The sequence below is a fragment of the Penicillium verrucosum genome (genome assembly GCF_028828655.1).
Source record: "Penicillium verrucosum strain IBT 35672 chromosome Unknown utg000001l_segment0_segment0, whole genome shotgun sequence".
Classification (NCBI taxonomy): Eukaryota; Fungi; Ascomycota; class Eurotiomycetes; order Eurotiales; family Aspergillaceae; genus Penicillium; species Penicillium verrucosum.
The window spans coordinates 9,801,352-9,819,951 of record NW_026643210.1 but is presented as its reverse complement, the minus strand read 5'-3'; the positions used below and the strand labels follow the sequence as shown (position 1 = coordinate 9,819,951).

Sequence of the window (18,600 nt, the reverse complement as noted above, 5' to 3'; positions counted from 1 at the left end):
AACTTCTACAATAACCATCATGTCCGGGGAGCACTCCAATCCAAGCAAGGGTGACCCAAAGGAGCAAGCTGGGACATCGGAAAAGAGAAATGCCTGTAATGATACCTATAGCCTTGTCACTGAGAACTACTTGACTGACATGTTGGTTTGGTAGTTACCGAACTCCTGGCCCCCAAAAGCAAGCAATCCAAGCACGCACCTAAAGCCCCATCTGATCGCAATGCGGCCAAAGGCAAAAGTGTATTTGGGGCTCGCGACGGGCTAGGCGCCTACATTGCAAAGCCTGAGACGTACGCTACCGATGTCGTAGTCTATCACAATGACGACTTTGTGGCGATCCACGACATGTTCCCAAAGTCATCGCTACACCTCCTCCTTCTTCCCCGCGACCAGACCAAAACGCGCATGCATCCATTTGATGCGTTTGAGGATGCCGAATTCCTAGAAAAGGTGAAGGCCGAAACCCGAACACTTCGCAATTTGGCAGCGGGCGAGTTGCGACGCAAATATGGGAAGGACTCTGCGCAGGAACAGGCGAGACAGGCTGCGCTGAGCGCCGATCCGCCGCCGGACGAGCTACCGCAAGGTCGGGACTGGGAACGGGATATCGTGGTCGGGGTGCATGCTGTCCCATCCATGAACCACTTACACGTCCACATATTATCGGTGGATAGGTACAGCGATCGCTTGAAGCACCGAAAACACTACAATAGCTTTTCGACACCATTCTTCGTGCCAATCGAGGACTTCCCGCTGGCGGAAGATGATGTGCGACGGGATCCGACGAAACAGGGGTATCTAAAGCGAGATTTTACTTGTTGGCGCTGTAGCAGGGGATTTGGGAATCGGTTTGCGGAATTGAAGCAACATCTGGAGCAGGAGTTTAAGGAATGGAAGAAACTGTGAACGATCGGTGTGCTAGTGAATATATACCAGTACTGCCAAAACAGGCACAGCATGGTATAACTACAATGGATTAAACTCTCCAAAAGTGATCCTGTTTAGCATCCGTAGAAGCTAAACTAGGCCAAAATCTTCTATTTCATAGATATACATGTCCCTTGTGACAAGCAACAGTGACTGGTGCATTTCCAGCACATGTCCAATGCTGCCCTCACACTAGACAAAAACTCTGACAATGGTATCCATTGAGAAGAACTGTCCCCCTTCCTCCACTCGGGATATGACTGTCACGTGTGCATTTACGCACGGGCCTTAGAGCGGCCTTTGACCTTGCGGGCCTCAGGGCGGTTGATGTGGTGAGAGGGAATCCAATCAGCGTTGTAGGCACTGGTAGAAGAAACCGCAGCGCCGGTGGAAGTCTCCTCGGCAACTGGGGTCTCAACGCGCTTGGACTGGGTGCGCTTCTCGCTGGTCTTTCCGGACTTGCGCTTCTGGGGGAAGTAGGGAGCGACCCAAACGGTGTAGAAGAAGTAGCCGGTGCCAGAGACACAGGCCAGCAGGAAGAAGTAGAGGAAGATGCTGATGGTAATTGTTAGTCCCATTGCCCTCGCAGGATCAACGTAAAAGGGGGGTGTCCTACATCTGGGGGTCGAAGATGCTGGTATCCGCCTCCACGATGCTAACGGTGCCATTGTGGGCAACGACAGGAACCAAGCGGCCCTCGCTGTCCGAAATAATGGCGGAAAGAGTCAACCGGAGATCCTGGGGGTGCATCTCGGTAGCGAAGCTATAGCTGATTGTCTCCTTCTCGCCAGCGGGAACCTCGAGAGCATAACGAGTAGCCGTCAAGTTGCGGACAATTTGGGCCTCGTCATCGGGGTTCCGAAGGCTACCGCCGACGAAGTTCACCGTGATAGGGTTCGGCTCATCGTTGGAGATGGCGATCAGCGCCTGGGTAGGGTGACCGTTGACAAGCTTGATACCGAAGATCTCGGAAGCAGGGAAAGAAGCCTGGGCTGAGACAGCCAGAGCGGGAACATCTGCTTCAGTGTTCTCAGCATCCTACAAGTTCGAAACCAAACAATTAGTCAATTGAGTCATGCGACGTGGTCCCCGAGACAAATCGAGACATACAGCAGCAAAGCCGGTGCCAACAAAGGCCTGGAGAGACAGTAGAGCCAAAGAGAGGAAACCAAAGCGAGTCATCTTGAAACCGGAAGAGAGAGAAAAAAAAGGGAAAGAGAAGGTAGAAACGGGGAAAAGGTCAAGATCAAGATGAGGTGAAGGGGAATATTTGGCTCCACGTATGCAAAACCGGGGGGCTGACTCAGCCAGATAACACCCGCGGTCTTAGATTGATTTTTTTTATTTGAATCAAAGACGACGACTATAAATTCTCCTCTTATATCAATTAATTTAATAAAAGTGAGGTGGTCATTGATCATTGGGAATTATAGTGATTTCAACACTTTACGCGCCTTCTAGATTGTCACCTCCTGCAAGCGCTTGCCCACCGGAATTTCCCTGTTGGCTTTCATCGGACTTGAAACTTGCTTCTCTCCCTTACTTTTCTTTCTTCCTTATCTTCTTTTGTCGCATTCATCTTCTTCGCAATTCCAACCCTTTTCGGATCTTTAAACGATACTTATTGATCTACAAAAATGGCAACCCAAGCTTATTTAGAGCGCTATCGCCAGTTAAGCGCGCTGGACCAACAGAAGAATGACTTCATTGAGGTACCAACAATTCCTCCCTTGATCTCTGATTCATATCTAACAAGATTCATGATTTAGGAACTCCTTCAACGTGTGACCACCCTAGAGAATTCCTTCCAACAAGAGAAACTCGACCACGAACGTGAAACCCGGTTCAATCGTGAGGTTCAGGTGCATGAGATGGAGCTGATGGACCAGATATCGGTTGTCAAGAAAATGATGGTGAGCAACAGCTGTGGACGCATCGTCTAAGCTCAGGCTAACATATCCTCTTTTTCCACCCCTTCCAGGACCGCGAACCATTCGTTGTGTTGCTTTTAGACGGCGAAGGAATAATATTCAAGGACGAATTTCTGCAACTAGGAGAACAGGGCGGACGAAATGCGGCCAAACAGCTCTGGAAATCTCTCCAAGGCTATGTGACGACAATTCTTTCCACGCTCACCGAGCCGAAGATAATGACCAAGATCTATCTTAATGTGAAGGGACTTATGGAGACTTACATCCGGGGTGGAATCGCCCTAGAGGCATCCACAATCAGTGAATTTATTCGTGGATTCAATGAGAGCGCATCGTTCTTCGAAATTGTGGATGTTGGAACTGGCAAAAACAAAGCGCATGATAAAATCAAGGGTATGTGGTGCAACCTGACATGACAGAAACCGTTGCTGATTCGCTCCCTCCAGAGGCATTCAAGCTTTACTTATACAACTGCCATTGCCACCAACTCTTCCTGGGCTGTCCCTCCAATGAAGAATATGCCCGGTCATTGACAGAGCTCATTTCTGGTGCGAATTATAAGGGCCGAGTCTCGCTGGTTGAGGGTCTTCCACTGGAGAAGGAATTTGATTATTTCCGAGAGCAGGACTATCGAATCACCCAGTTCCCAGATGTTTTCCGCACCACAAAGATTGCCCCGATGACATTGACTGCACCGAGCGCAACGAATGCAGCGAATGCACCGTCTTGGGCTGCTCCCTGGAAAAGCGCAATCCCTTCGCGGACTTTACTCACACCATCGCCAACCCAGCAATTCCAAACACCTGCTCCACTGTCACGAACCTCAACCAGCACCAGTCTGTCAAATCTGGGCGCCCCATTGGCCCCGGTGACAAATAAACCGGAGTCTTCTGATTTCCAGGTTGTTCGGTCCAAGGTGCCTGGTGCGGCCCCTCCCAAGACGGTGGAACGAAATAAGTATGGTCAGCGTGTTGATCGGCTGGACTTCAAGAGCATTCCTCGCGATGATCTTAACAAACTGAAGAAGCTCAAGCTTTGCAATTATCATTTCTTGCTCGGTGAATGCCCTAATGAAGAGAATTGCTATCATGACCATGATCGCAAATTATCCCGCCAAGACCTGCACATTCTGTCTGCCATTGCTCGCATGACACCCTGTCGCTTTGGTCTAGAATGTGATGACGTCGAGTGTATCTATGGTCATCGTTGCCCTCAGAGCGAGCCTGGTAAAAAGACTTGCTTCCGAGGCGACAGCTGCCGTTTTGAACCCGTGGCGCATGGTATCGACACAAACATTGTCAAAGTTACGAAAATTTGAGCGGCCGTCTGGCAATCTTATGCTCATCTCGGGAGATCTGAACCTCTCGCACCTGCAATAAGGTCCTAAAATATTGTCTTTGAGTTCGGCGTGACCGGGTTTGAGGTTTCACGGGGTGAAAAGGTTCAAGGGAAGCACCCATGACATTATCAAAAATTCGGGAGTTATGGACGGTGCATGAGAGCAGGCTTGCTATACAGTCATTGACAATTCCATGTTGTTTTCTTTCTTTCCATGCGGGTGAAAAAAGAGGGTTCCAGGCGCAAAAGACTCAACCATCTATCTATTGATTCGAGATTTAAAATTGTATAAGTATAAAAGGATCAATTCATACAACATTTATTTAGGGGTATTTGAATTAATAGTATTACAAGACTGAAGAATGCACAATTCATGTGTGGATAGTCGTGCCGAACATGGCAAATCGTCTCTCCCATCCAAAACAACCAAGATGAGGGCATACCTCGCCATCGACATCCATGACATTGGGGTCTTTGCCATGGGTGCACCGAACGCCATATTCCTTGATGCAACACTCGAATGGGCACGACTTTACTGGTCCCCAACTTTGTTGACCAGAAGCTATGGCTTTCGACTTTTCCTCTTCGAGATTGCCCCATAGGAGGAAAAGCTTCTCTTTTATCGCTTCTAGTCTCCGCGTGTTGCCACGGAGGTTGAATGCATCATCATCAAGAAGACAATCACCATCTTGACCGGAAACGTAGAGCTTCATCACTTCTCGGGGCTGTTGTTTAGAAGGTTTGGGTTCAACTCCCTCCACAAGAAGACAAAACCGCCATTCCCAGCCAAATTTAGGCTCGGTGGCACCATTCTGATTGCCGAACAAGGGAGCGCTAGTGGTTTGAACTGCAAAGTCTTCTACCCTTGGGGGAAAGAAATCAACCACTCGGACTTGAGAGTGATAATTGACGTTTTGAAAGGGAAGCTGGTAGACAACGCCCCCTGGAGCATTGTTCATGTGAGTTTCTGCTAACAAAATCTTCTCGAGAGGGAGAGTAGGCACTGTGTAATTTCGTGTTTTGACTAAACTTTTATCAGCTAATGCGCTTCTCTCCGGTAGATACTCAACTCACCATGTTGATTCAATTTAATTCGTGATGCTGCTGGCATGGTCAGTTGGCCTTCTTCTCTCCGAGCCTCCTTTTTCTGCTCGACTCTCTTGTTCCTTTTTTTGGCCTTTTTGGTATCTGGCTTGGGTTCGCCATGGATCTTCCAATATTCGGTTCGACGGTTCATCAATTCTTGTACACGCTCGTCACTGCCATCATTCATCTTCCGGACATGGACCTTCTCCGGGAATCGTCTATCTTCATGAACGGAAGCTTCCAGGCCACCACGGCCTTCCTTGATGCGGGCATAGGTTAATAGAGCGATGTCACCCGCCTTGAGGTGTTCTCGAGCATAGGTGGCATGCGGCTCCCATAAAGTCACTTGAATGGTCAATTTGCCCCATGGGCCGGGCCAGTTCTTTGTCTTCTGTACATAATTAAATCGGTCGCCTTCAGGACCCGATTCATCATCCTCTTCTCCGGGTTTCTTGTAGTTGACAAGCTCCTCGTTTTCAGTAAAATCGGTGAAATATAATTGACATTTCTCGCTGTCATAAGTATTGAGGCTCACAACTTGGCCAAGTAACTGACACAAAAGGCGAACCTTTGCAGATCGAATAGGAACACATGGTAACCCTCCAGATGACGGGACTGGAGTGGAGGCCTGAACATGAGAAGATTGCCGAAAGGTGGATACACTGGACGACGTGGGTTGTTGCAAAGAGATTCCCTCCGCAGCTACGCGATCCAGGAGTGATTGTGCCTGGTCCTTTTCCTTCAAACTTGGCTCGAAAGGAATAGGACCACTGATGATGAATGGGCTGGAACTCAAACTTGGTTCTGGTCGGAAAATAACCCAGGACACTTGGGATTGCTGAGAAACAACCCCTGTTGGTTTGTTCTGGTAAATTGCCACCTGAATCGTATCAGCTTACTAGTTACTGCTATATACATGTTAAATCCACTTACCCGGATATTTCGTAGTAGTACTACATCGTTGAGCTTGACACTGGGAAGATGACTCTCGTCATCATTGAAATATTTGACTTTGAGACCACCTCGCCAGGTGGGTCCATCAAAATCACAGTCTTTGAGGGTAAATGTGATGCATGCCGACGAGCCTCTGGTCCGAAAGAGTGGTAGAGTATCAACCACCACTCCTAGGACATTGAAATTTCCTTGGGAAGAACAAGCAGTGGTAATATCCACTAGATCACCTGAAGCCATGTCTTTTGTTGATAGGAAGAAGAGCTTAGGTTAGACGTGCTGCAAGCTCCCGATGAGATAGTACAAACCAGCTCAGAAAATATGTACCTTTTTTTTAAGGAATATGCATAATAGTGGGATTTCCATGAATGAACTGCCAAAGAAGGAGAAATCCAAAAGCTCAAAGAGGAAGAGCTTGTTGTCCCAAACCGGAGGATGTAAATAAAATGCGATAATCACGTGATCGTATCGTTTCCCCTCCCACAGAAGTCTTCTTCCCCCACATCAGATCTCTCCCTCTTCCTTCTTTCTACTCTCCTTCCATCCCCCCAGCGCGCCCACTCAACATCACCTACCACATAATCCCCGCGGCGCGCTTAATTTCTTTTTTCAATCTTCATCATGGCGGAACGCTACATTCCCGAACATCGCCGCACGCAGTTCAAGGCCAAAAACCAGTTTAAGCCCGATGAGCTCCGCCGCCGCCGTGAAGAACAGCAGGTTGAGATTCGCAAGGCTAAGCGTGATGAGAACTTGGCCAAGAGACGTGGTATCCAAACTCAGGATGGTAGAATCGGTGTTGGTGGCATGGCTGCCGCCACTGAGAGTGATGATGAGGCCAGTGCTATTGAGAGCGAGGTATGTCTTTTGAAATTTTCTTTGATCTTTTTGAATTTATTCCTTTCTACATTCGCATTTGAATTTCTATGAGCTCAGGGTGTGGTTGCCACGCTCCTGGGTTCTTTTGAGATTTCTTTGTTTTTATGATGCGATCATCAACAAGGAATTTTTTCACCGCCCTGTTGCCATGGCCCACGAAGCCCCTCCAACTTGGATCTTCGAGCCCGCGCCCCACTGCAAAAAAAAAAAAAAAAAATCGTGAGAATTACCAAGCTGACATAATGGATTGTTTAGCTCAACGTCGAGCTTCCCCAGATGGTGAAGGGTGTTTTCTCCGATCAGGTTGAGGAACAGATTCAGGCCACCACCAAGTTCCGCAAACTGCTTTCCAAGGAGCGCAACCCCCCTATCGAGCGTGTTATCGAGACCGGTGTCGTTGCCCGTTTCGTCGAGTTCCTTCGCTCGCCTCACACCCTGGTTCAGTTTGAGTCTGCCTGGGCCCTGACCAACATTGCCTCCGGCTCCGCCCAGCAGACCCAGGTTGTCATCGAAGCTGGTGCCGTCCCCATCTTCGTCGAGTTGCTTAGCAGCCCTGAGCCCGATGTCCGCGAACAGGCCGTGTGGGCCCTTGGAAACATTGCTGGTGACAGCCCTCACTGCCGTGACTTTGTTCTCGGTGCCGGTGCTCTGCGCCCCCTTCTTAACCTCATCAACGATGGCCGCAAGCTGAGCATGCTCCGCAACGCTACCTGGACTCTTAGCAACTTCTGCCGTGGCAAGACTCCTCAGCCTGACTGGAACACCATTGCCCCTGCCCTCCCCGTTCTTGCCAAGCTTATCTACATGCTGGATGACGAGGTCCTGATTGACGCTTGCTGGGCTATCTCTTATTTGTCCGATGGTGCCAACGACAAGATCCAGGCCGTTATCGAGGCCGGTATCCCCCGTCGCCTGGTGGAGCTCCTTATGCACGCCTCTACCTCTGTCCAGACCCCCGCCCTCCGTTCTGTGGGTAACATTGTCACTGGTGATGACGTCCAGACCCAGGTCATCATCAACTGTGGCTCTCTCCCTGCTCTGCTCTCCCTCCTGAGCTCCACCAAGGATGGTATCCGCAAGGAAGCTTGCTGGACCATCTCCAACGTCACTGCTGGTAACTCCAGCCAGATCCAGGCAGTCGTCGACGCTGGCATCATCGCTCCTCTCATCAACTTGCTTGCCAACGGTGACTTCAAGACCCGCAAGGAGGCTTGCTGGGCTATCTCCAATGCCACTTCCGGCGGTCTTCAGAAGCCCGATCAGATCCGCTACCTTGTTTCGCAAGGATGCATCAAGCCCCTGTGTGATCTCCTGGCCTGCCCTGACAACAAGATCATCCAGGTTGCTCTCGATGGTCTTGAGAACATCCTCAAGGTCGGAGACATGGACAAGGAGACTGGCCAACCTGGTGAGGCTCGTGTCAACCGCTACGCTCTCTTCATCGAAGAGGCTGGTGGCATGGAGAAGATCCACGATTGCCAGAACAATGCCAACGAGGAGATCTACATGAAGGCTTACAACATCATCGAGAAGTACTTCTCCGACGAGGACGAGGCCGGTGGTGACATTGAGGAGCTTGCTCCCCAACAGACCCAGACCGGATTCTCTCTCGGCACTGGCCAGCAGCAACCTGGTGGCTTCAACTTCGGCAACGGCGGTGATACCATGGATATGTAAAGACTTGTCTTTTCCCATGCACTATCTACCCCTCTGTATCTTCTTTTTTTTTCAAAACCAAACGTCGAAGCTGCGCTCAGCGTATCCTCGCATGGGTGGGCCACCACTGGCTACCGAGAGGCCAGGTTGCTCGCATACAGCGTCGACGCCTCTCGTGCGCTTCGACCAAGCTACTTCTCGGTTTGGCGTTGCGTCTAAACAGTTTCTGGTGCTCATTTGATTCCCTCATCCTCCCTTGTCACGAATTTCACTTCCCCCTTCTTCTTTTTTTTTTTTTGATTTCACGATAAACAAGATTCACCATCATGTATCCCCTCCCCCTCCCCCTCCCCCACCCCCTTAGCATCCTCATACACAGGCGCATTTGTTTGCAGGATCGGTTTTCTCTCTCCAGTTACGTTAATGTCCCCCTGACTATGGTGTTCCTTGACGGGGCATTGGTCTCCCGAGCGGGACCATCCTCGCTCGCTGGCAACAGGGGCATGATGGCATACTTTGCTCGTACACCGCTCATAATCTGCTCAGATCATGCCCCTGAAAATCTTATTGCGCTGTTCTCGTGGTACACACTTTGTAGTTCGCCAGGAAAAATGCCAGATTTCATTCGATCAACCTTGCCTTCTTGTAGTTGTTATCCCAGTAATATTCCTATTTCCCCAGACAAATTGGATCTACATATATGTAAGGAGATGGATTTGATACTGGAATTGTAAGATTTCAAGGTTAAAATACCACCCGCACAACTTTAAGAAGCCTCAATACATGTACCAATGATGGTAGAACCAAGTAAATATATCCTACATACTACAATTTCATATGAAGTTTTTGAAATTACAGCAAAGTCCAGCGGGGAATAGATTGCGATCAAGTCAGCAGAGTAGCAACAGAGCAAGAATCAAAAGAAGTGTATAAGATACAGGTTGAAAAGAAGTCCATATCCACGCAAACAGCAAAAAAAGAGAGATACAGATAATTCAAGCCATAATCCATAAAAGAGAGAGAAGAAGCTAGAGGGAATAAAAAAAAAAGGGAACAAGAAAAGAAATAAACAAGCAAGCAATGAAACGATAGGCAAACAAGATCCTTTCTTTGTTCAGGCGCATGTTAACGCCAAATAAGACAAACTAGATCAGTCACCCATCACCTCATCCTCATCAGCCTCAGGCGCAGGAGTGAGCTCCTCGCCCTCGTCCCCATTCTCATGCTCAACATCCTCGATAAGTCCGCGCGCACGCAGATCTTCCTCGTCATCTTCCTCAATAGGCTCGGGATGGTCATTCTCGTCGTCATCGTCAATATGTTCAGCAGACTTGAAGCCCTTGGCAGGGGAAGCAACAGGCTTCGCAGGCTGCTTGCCCTTGGCGCGGGGGGCACTGCGGGGTTTACGCTCTTCCAGATAAGACAGGACCTCTCGGTAGTTGTGACCAAGGGCGGTCTTATTGCGGAGGAGACGCTTCTTCAGGGAGCCGCGCTTGGAGCCAGAGGCATCAATAATGCGGGCGATGATGGCGAGAACGAGCTTGCCTGTCAGCTCGCAGAGGCGCTGTTCGGCGACGATGCTGCTGCGGAGGCGGTCGTTGATGACTGCTTCGTCTTCGGAGTCGCTGGCTTCATCCTCGGAGTCGAGCTCGTCTTCTGAGGCTGGGGCGTCGTCGTCTGCGGGCTCGAGGTTGAGCCTTGATTTCTTGGCAGATGTGCGCTCAGCTGTGCCGTGGATCTTGGTGATGAGGGCTTGGGTGTCAGGTCCGATTTCATGGATTAGGCTCTGGGTCTGGAATAGGACGTCTTCGTCGTTACCGTTGCTTTGGCCGATGTTGCGGAGCGTGCTGAAGAGCGTTTGCAAGTCTAGGTATGTTGTAGTTGCTGTGAAGCGGAGGTCATCCAGCCCGGGGCGCGTTTCCATGATGTTGACGAGCGTTGAGGCGAAAATTTCCCGGCTCTTTGTCAATGCTTCGAAGTAGGATGTGCTGAAGGAAGCCTTTCCGTCATTCAATGCCGTGGACAGTGCCTGCACCTTCCACATGAAATAGAAAAGCAACGACCGGATACTGCTTGATACCAGCTCGTTTTCCGCCTTGGCGGTGTCCTCGTCGTCATCTTCGCTGCGCAGACCACGTTCGGCAAGACGAATGAGGGTGTTGAATGGGACTTCAGCGTGATCCTTCTTGGATTTCGATTGTGAACTAGGAGCAGTTTCGAGAATGGAAGTGCAATCTGTGATACCGGCGAGGTTTGAAATTCGAGAGACAGTGTTGGTCAGGTCGGTGAGAGTGGGATCTGATATTGAGCCACCTTCTTGGACGTCCTTCTTCCGAGACAAGGCAGCCAGTGCCTCCACCATGTCATCCCATAGCTCTTGGACCTTGCTCTCCAGCGCCTCTCGCATCTCCTCGGAGCTCTTGGCATGTAAGAAAGCCACACTAGCTTCAGCCAACACATCTTGATCCGAATGAGTCAAGAATTGCTTGTTGATATCATTGAGCAACGAGGTATAAGCCGTAGCGTCTTTTTGGAGATCTTGGATTGTGTTCAAGTCCACAAGGTGCTCTAGCCGCAGAACGGCAGAAGCAGCTTCCGGTGTGGACCCAAACTTATTGAGAAGCCCTGGGATGATCTGGGCAAGGTTGTGAGAAAGTTCCTCTTGGAGCTCGGAAATCTTGGCTGTGAGAGCCTTGGTCTTCCGGCCCCGCTTGTCAATATCGGACTTGCCGATGTCCAGGACACGGAGCTTGACTGCAGCACAGAGGACCTCCAGAAGGATGGTTTCTTGTCCCTCCTGCATTTTGTACATGTTCTTAACAACCCCCGCAGTATCATCTTCAGATGGCGTATCAGTGATTTGAGAGTGGTCATAGAGCAGATAACCAGCCAGTGACGGCCATTGAGAAAGCTCTTCTAGATGGGGAAAGACGGCTTCAGTCGCGAGAGCAAAGCGGGACTCCACAGCCGCTCCCAGCAATGTGTCCCGAGACATTGGCTCTGGTTGTTGTTCGGCTTGTTGTGCATCGTACGCCTGGAACAGCTCGGTGAGGCATTTAAACTTGATCCACGAGTGCTTAGGCGATTCATAGTCGTCTTCATCATCATCAGCCAGCAATTCGGCGATCTCCTCTCCCACTTCCTCGGTGATTGATTCGTATGCATCTTGAACGTTGGCAACAAAGAAGCGTCCAGCTGTTTTCCGAATTCGGGGGTCCAAATCAAATACCAGTCGACCGACGGCATCAATATCATTTGGCTCGAGTAAGCCCCCTTCACGAAGGTGGTTAAGCAACTCAATCGCAGCCATACGCACCGAGACATCAGCATCTTGAACAGCAATCTCCACGATTCGCTGCCGGAATCGCTCAGTGAATGAGTGCAAACCAGCAAGGTTGTCGCGGTTCTCATAAAGGCTCAAAAGCTCAGTCAACGCAACAAGTCTGGTCTGCGCAATGACATCGGCGAGGGTCCATCCCAGGTATCGTAGATACTGGCCCTCGAAGAAGATTTCGCGGTATGTGCGAATCCATCCACCCAGAGCTGTCAGACACTCGGCACGGATCTGACCGTCAATGTCCCGGTAGCGATGGACAAATACAGTATCGAACCCATCCTGCAAGAATTCGTCTAGTCGCTCCACCTTCTGTTCACCCTCTGATATAGCCGTTTGAATTGCTTCCACACGACCCTTGTTTACCGTCTTCTTTTTCTTCTCACTTTCGAGTTGTTTTCTGGAGGTAGACACGCTTGTCGTCACCTCACGCGCAATATCACATAAAGCATTCATGATTGCGAGAGAGATCAAGGTTGCCGTATGCCGGAATGGTCGACATTTTGATGTTGACATGGAAGAGATCCAGATCTGAATGTTTTCAAGCAGGGTCTCATCGGTGTACAGGATGGAAGAGGCATGGAAGGTTTGGATCAGTGCGACGGTAAATTCTTCCAGGAGGACTGGGAACGCTCTGAACTTCTTCCCTTTGGAGATGATGGGGTATTCGGTAATGCCTTCTGCTTGGTAAAGGTTCTGCAAGTCTCCGATTCGGGCTGGGGCATTATCGATGTCTTCTACTTCATTAATGTCGATCTCAAGATCGGTACCCGTGCATCGTAGGATGAAGTTGACCAGGTCCCGCATGGCCTGGCCATTGTTGCGCTGATATTGAGACAACCACTGAGCAGCCACTGTATCGGCATTGCTGCTTTTCCCAAACACCTCGGCTAACTCTGGTATTAGCCACGGGTTGATGTCGCACACATAAAGAAAATTATCACTCACCGAACAAACCGCGTTCACCCGCCGCGAGACTAGGTCGTACTTTCGGTTTCCGGGGACGAGCAGCGGGCAGTCGGCCATTGGTGGCTGGTCGGAAGGCGAGCTGTCTCCCTAACCCGTTACTTGCAACCTTGGGTTTCTTCGAAGCGTGCGATCCCTTGGTCTGGGGTTTCGATTTGGATTTCTTAGCGCCAGCTCGACGTGCAGCGCGTCGCTTCTCTTTCAATTCCTCCTCATCGGTCTCGTCGTCAACGATATCATCACTGTCGGACTCAGACGCGTCCTCATCACCGTCCTCACGCGCCTCACCACGCTTGCGCTTTCCACCGGCAGCTTGTTCTTCGGCAGAATGTGTAGTCTGCGAGAATACTTGGGGTCGTCGCGTCTGTCGACCGGATTTGCGTCGGTCTTCGGCGAAGGTCGATGACGGGCCACCGGGGCTTGATAGAGGTGGATTATCGATATCCATAATGTTGAGTGGGGTGTGTTATATGGGTATGCGATCGGCTAGATAGGCCTGCTGACCAGATCAATGGCTTTTAACAGAGTTGGCAGATGTCGCCGCAGTTCAGGTCGGGGACGCGCTGGTGCAACGCGCGGGTCTGGTACGACCAAGCAAACAGAAGTCGGGGGGGAGTTATGAAGGAAGTCTGCAATTCGAGACGTCGAATATTGGCGACGCGCGCTCTAACCGTGTTGAAACAAGATCAATCAAACGGAAGCACTCGGGCAGAAAACGGTCCGGGACTCAGCGTGGGGGGAAGACGCGACATCGTGCCTTGAGGCCTGAGGTTGCCTAGATTATGTAACCAGGCTTTACTTTATTGCCTTATCTATGCCTTACAGATAAGCTGTCTATTGGTATAACTAGTTAGTTAACTACAACAGCCTCAAACATTTGATTGTTATACCGGAGTGCTGTAATCGAATCAACACACTCAACGAGGGCGCATGGATAAACAGATACTACAGCAAGACTAAAGTCATGCTTAATAGCATTTACATCCCACGTATGCAATGCTATCTGCAGTCTTTCCTCCTAACCCTCATCTGCCTTTGTACCCTCGAACAGTAGAGCTGCCATGCTAACCTTCCGTGCCACTAGGACATTTTCCTTTTTGTCATCGGTCAAGATCGCCTCAGGGGACGCTAGGCTAGTCCCTTTCAAAACGTGTTCATAGTAACAATGATCCAGCTTTTCCGCATGTCGACATATCCCGAAGCAAATATCGCATCAAACAAGAGCCACTCATACTCCATAGACCGCAACTGGTCAAAATCAAGCTGCAGAATATTCATGATCATATAGGGGGCGAGTCCGTGAATCTCAACTCAAATAGCAACCGGGTCATTCGCGGGAGGGGGCTAAGCAACCTGTATTCTGGCGGAACATCCAGGCAACCTCTTTTTCCAAGGCTACATGTTCTTTGCTTAGCCGTTGGTAACACTGGGAATTCGTCATTCAGCTCTGTTCGTAATCGAACCAGATATTTGAGTGGGTGATGGCTCGAAGTGTGTATACGGGGAGGTTGGAATGGAAGAGGACGCCACCTTCTTTTAAGGCGCTTACGATGTTTTCGTTTTACCTATTTGAAACACCTAAATGTAGGGTTGTAATAGTTGTAGGATATTGGATATATAAGCATTTAACGGTGACCTTGGCAGGTAGAATTAGTTCAATTGAAGAAGCTGAAGGGTGATATAGTTAGTTAAACAGTATTCAGTGAATAGATATTTCGAATTGGGTTATAGAACTACAACATACGTACTCGTACTTTAGTAAGAATATAGATATACCTAGGTATGTCCCATGACCCCTAAAGTGAAGACTCTATAATAAGCCACAGGTGCATTTGCCAAGAAGGTAACCCTCCACGTCTGACGCCAGTGCGGAGATACTCTTTGTCATAGAAACCCTCAACCTTTCATTCTCCGCCAGTGATGTTGGTGATTTGACTGATTTTTATGTTTTTAGTGAGTGCTAGTGAATGCTCCGGAGTCCTCATTTAGAAAGCCAAGGAAATCAAGGTAGGAATATACCCCCCGCTTGAGGTCCACGGGTTGATACCTCTATGACTAAGGAATCGTCATTTCCAGTCCCAAGGGCTTTTTATATACTCCAGTCGCCCCCCTCGAACTCGGATAACATGGCCTGGCTTCATTGTTCAATATATCTTCTTCTTACCTATAACCCATAACACCTATTGGCCACTCTACACCTTCCTCAAAAATCTCACATCCCATCATGCGACAGCCAGCAATCCCCATTCCCTCGCCCTTTCAGTCTTCCATTGCGAAGCCAGGGCAAGGCAAAGTCGTTCTCTCCCTCCTCCCACCAAACAATCCCACCCTCACAACCCTCACCTACAAATACCCATTGAAGCTGGTCCCGCGCACCGGCGGCTTCGTTCCATCCCCAGACTCCTCCGCCCTCTCAGACACACGTCCCTCCAACCCCGTCCACCTATATCTCCTCACCTATGGCGGCGGCCTCCTACCGGGTGACCACATCGAAGTATCCATCACCCTCGAACCCAAGACGCGAATGGTGGTAACGACGCCACAAGGCAGCACCAAGATCTTCAAAACAACCCCAAATAACACCGGCAACGCCCCCAATGTAATCAAAGGCCACCGGGATCAAATGCCGGCAAACGACCACCTCTCGGACATGAGCCAACAAACCCTGGACGTCAACATCGGCCGCCAAGCAGCCCTCTGCTATCTCCCCGACCCCTCCGTCCCCTTCCAACACAGCCGCTACGCGCAAGTGCAAACCTTCACCGTCGACGCCACCGCAAAAGGCACAGAGCGTAGCAGCGTCTGCGTCCTAGACTGGGTAACGCAAGGCCGCACCTCACGCGGCGAGGACTGGAACTTCCACTTCTGGCGCGGCCGCAACGAAGTCTGGGCCGAAGACGACAAAGGCAAACGCAGACTCCTCCTCCGCGACTCGGTAATCCTCGACGATGAATCCGGAGACCTGGAAGATACCACCCTATCCGACGAAATCGACATCGAAGACGAAAATACCACCTATAATACCACCCATACCGGCCTAGAAAACCCCGCCGATATGCCACCGCAGGCGCCGGCTGGTCTAACGCCGCTGAATATCATCGCGGAGCGCACGCGTCCGCACGGCGTCGTTGGCACGCTTATTCTCTCCGGTCCTGTGTTCGAGGCCCTTGGTTCGTTCATGCTGAATCAGTTCCAGTCGCAGCCTCGGATCGGGGGTCGCGATTGGTCGGATCATGCGCGGTCGTCGGTGCCTGAGCCTTCGATTAGTCAAAAGGGGGATGTTACGTGGACGGCTGCGCGCGTCCGCGCTGGCTTCGTGCTTGTCAAGTTCGGTGCTAAGGACTTTGAGACTGCGAAACACTGGCTCGGTGGTCTGATCCGGGAAGAGGGCAGTGTTATCCGTGAGTTCGGTGAAGAGGCGCTCTGCTGTCTATGAAATATGCTACCCACGAGTTCGTTACGTTTGATGTGTTTGGTTGATGTTGAGACGGCTCTCCGCTGGTCGAGGGTCCATTTACGCACTTTATGATCTTTATATCTCAGTTTGGTTTGAGGTTGTTTTGGGGCTGTGGCCTTGGCTTATGTGATTTAATTTGATTTTACCGGAAGCATTATGGCGTCAATGCTGGATATCGACCAAGAAGGGCATTGGGAACACGTCCGAGGTCGAGGTTGAGGAATAACATTACCGCTCCTGCGCTGAATGCGACAGAGACCAGAATTATGATTATGGCGAATTTGAACTGAAGAATGGTTTTCATTTGCATGAAAGTAGTAGTGGTATCAGTAACTATCTCGAGAGCTGCATACATATGTAGAATTTGATATTGGATGTATACCACCAATGAGATATGAAGCAAGTAGCCTATCAACAAAATAAAGCAAAGAAAAAAACGCGAGGTATCGTAAATAAGACAAGACAGCCCCAACGCCAGCCAATCTAGCCCATTCGCCCATATATCGAAAGTAAGAAGGAAAAGAAATTGTAGAGGGGAGGTGGGGGCGGAGATGCCTATCGTGCATAGTCATCACGGCCACCAATCGAAGACACTCGTATTCCAATCCCCCTTGGTAGCATCTACTAAATCATCAACATTCAGAATATCCACACCTTCCTGTGCAAGCACGCGCCAGATATGATTCCGTAGACTGCGAGGCCAGCTCGGCAGCGCCCAGTAGCGCACTGTCAAGCCATGCTGGTGCGCAACACGCACCTGCCTGCGGATGCGGGCCATCTGGCGCTGCGTGAAGTGAAAGGGCCAGGGACGGCCGATTGACTTTGTGAAAGATACAGAGGCATAGAAGCTGTTCGAGGTGTTGAAGGTGGATGCAGTGATGATATCCGGCATACCAGATTGGCCTTGACCTAGATCTGTGCCCGGGATGAGAGCTGCACCTAGCTGGGAGATGTTGTCTGGTTGATCGGCGTCGACGAGTTTGTCGAGCGGGGCGTCGAAGAAGATATCACGGTAAGTGTTGTTTGCGGCGACGAGATTGAATGGTGTATTTCCTGTTCCTACGACGGTGACGGGGCCCTGGATCAACTTGTCGCCGTTGAAGTGGGTTAAGTAGCCACGGTCACGGAGCGGAGCGAGTTGCTTCACCACAGCGTGCCAGGTTGCTGGCCCTGCGGTTTTGAAGTCGATCAGAAGAATTAGACTCTGGGCCGGGTTTGTGTCGAAGACGCCGTGCGCAGGGCTGTGGCCTCCGTGGTGGAACTTGGTTGTTGGGTTCTGGCGCTCGAGGATGGCTATTATCGGGTCAATGTACATAGATTGTAGGGTTCGCTGCTCTGTCAGGGAGGATGTGCTGTGGCCGACATAAAGCTCGTCGTTAAAGAGCCAGACGTCGGCTTCGACGCCTATGCACCCCGCTTGCAGTGCGGAGTATAGTGGTACCCGGCGCCAGTAGTCGTTATGGGAGTGGCAACCAACAGGGACGATATCGCGGGAGATATCGGTGGGCCAGCCCGCGTTGTCAACGGTACTCGTAGTATTGGCGCTACCTAGCCAATTATGAACTGCGCGGTCGTATTCATCCGGGAAGAACGAGAGGACGATACCACAGGTGATGGAGATGAATTGAATGATGCCTCTATTATTTGTGATAGGTCAGTGGGTCTTCCTCATCGACACGGCATGCATAGTTCTTGAAACTCACAACATGATGAATATCCCAATAGTTGCACGCCGGAGGCTACGTAAGTATCGTGATCGACAAGATCGCTTGCGCTTAGATGGGTCTTCCGTGCTATCGGAAGACGTTGGAGTCCCAGCTCGACGCCATGAGCGGGCGGGATACCCCACTCGCTCAAGTACATTGACCTTTGGGTCCTCTATAACATCCAAGTCTCTGTATGGATCAAAGTGCAGACTAGATGCTGAGCTGCTCTGGGAAGGGCGGAAAGAGGTCATAATGAGTCTGAAAGCAAAAAGATGAAAAGAAGAAAAGAAAAAAAGAAAACGGAGTATGACAATCTCGAAAAGATTAAGGAAGGCAACCCATGAGCGGTGATCGGGATCCGTGGGACAA

The 18,600-nt window shown here is 50.3% G+C and overlaps 9 protein-coding genes across 9 annotated transcripts; 5 read left to right on the top strand and 4 right to left on the bottom strand.

Moving 5' to 3' along the window:
• Positions 1-19: 19 nt before the first annotated feature.
• N7516_003574 (DNA 5'-adenosine monophosphate hydrolase) lies at positions 20-906 on the top strand (the record flags this gene model as incomplete). Its single annotated transcript, XM_057216294.1, has 2 exons — positions 20-95; positions 155-906. The coding sequence occupies 2 exons, from the start codon at positions 20-22 to the stop codon at positions 904-906; spliced, it is 828 nt and encodes a 275-aa protein (XP_057078177.1).
• A 296-nt stretch (positions 907-1,202) lies between these two features.
• On the bottom strand, positions 1,203-2,109 carry N7516_003573 (putative translocon-associated protein, alpha subunit; the record flags this gene model as incomplete). Its single annotated transcript, XM_057216293.1, has 3 exons — positions 1,203-1,482; positions 1,544-1,965; positions 2,038-2,109. 3 exons carry the CDS (start codon positions 2,107-2,109, stop codon positions 1,203-1,205), a joined length of 774 nt encoding a protein of 257 aa, XP_057078176.1.
• Positions 2,110-2,564: 455 nt separating this feature from the next.
• Positions 2,565-4,176, top strand: N7516_003572 (CCCH zinc finger protein; the record flags this gene model as incomplete). The annotated part of the gene is made up of 4 exons (XM_057216292.1): positions 2,565-2,639; positions 2,697-2,840; positions 2,909-3,251; positions 3,305-4,176. 4 exons carry the CDS (start codon positions 2,565-2,567, stop codon positions 4,174-4,176), a joined length of 1,434 nt encoding a protein of 477 aa, XP_057078175.1.
• A 391-nt stretch (positions 4,177-4,567) lies between these two features.
• Positions 4,568-6,473, bottom strand: N7516_003571 (uncharacterized protein; the record flags this gene model as incomplete). Its single annotated transcript, XM_057216291.1, has 3 exons — positions 4,568-5,220; positions 5,271-6,162; positions 6,216-6,473. 3 exons carry the CDS (start codon positions 6,471-6,473, stop codon positions 4,568-4,570), a joined length of 1,803 nt encoding a protein of 600 aa, XP_057078174.1.
• A 381-nt stretch (positions 6,474-6,854) lies between these two features.
• On the top strand, positions 6,855-8,789 carry N7516_003570 (karyopherin alpha; the record flags this gene model as incomplete). The annotated part of the gene is made up of 2 exons (XM_057216290.1): positions 6,855-7,091; positions 7,368-8,789. 2 exons carry the CDS (start codon positions 6,855-6,857, stop codon positions 8,787-8,789), a joined length of 1,659 nt encoding a protein of 552 aa, XP_057078173.1.
• A 1,129-nt stretch (positions 8,790-9,918) lies between these two features.
• On the bottom strand, positions 9,919-13,516 carry N7516_003569 (cohesin subunit IRR1; the record flags this gene model as incomplete). The annotated part of the gene is made up of 2 exons (XM_057216289.1): positions 9,919-12,992; positions 13,051-13,516. 2 exons carry the CDS (start codon positions 13,514-13,516, stop codon positions 9,919-9,921), a joined length of 3,540 nt encoding a protein of 1,179 aa, XP_057078172.1.
• Position 13,517: 1 nt separating this feature from the next.
• On the top strand, positions 13,518-13,847 carry N7516_003568 (uncharacterized protein; the record flags this gene model as incomplete). Its single annotated transcript, XM_057216288.1, has 2 exons — positions 13,518-13,542; positions 13,594-13,847. 2 exons carry the CDS (start codon positions 13,518-13,520, stop codon positions 13,845-13,847), a joined length of 279 nt encoding a protein of 92 aa, XP_057078171.1.
• Positions 13,848-15,292: 1,445 nt separating this feature from the next.
• On the top strand, positions 15,293-16,504 carry N7516_003567 (urease accessory protein UreD; the record flags this gene model as incomplete). The annotated part of the gene is made up of 1 exon (XM_057216287.1): positions 15,293-16,504. One exon carries the CDS (start codon positions 15,293-15,295, stop codon positions 16,502-16,504), a length of 1,212 nt encoding a protein of 403 aa, XP_057078170.1.
• A 592-nt stretch (positions 16,505-17,096) lies between these two features.
• On the bottom strand, positions 17,097-18,482 carry N7516_003566 (uncharacterized protein; the record flags this gene model as incomplete). Its single annotated transcript, XM_057216286.1, has 2 exons — positions 17,097-18,162; positions 18,229-18,482. 2 exons carry the CDS (start codon positions 18,480-18,482, stop codon positions 17,097-17,099), a joined length of 1,320 nt encoding a protein of 439 aa, XP_057078169.1.
• Between the last annotated feature and the right edge of the window lie 118 nt (positions 18,483-18,600).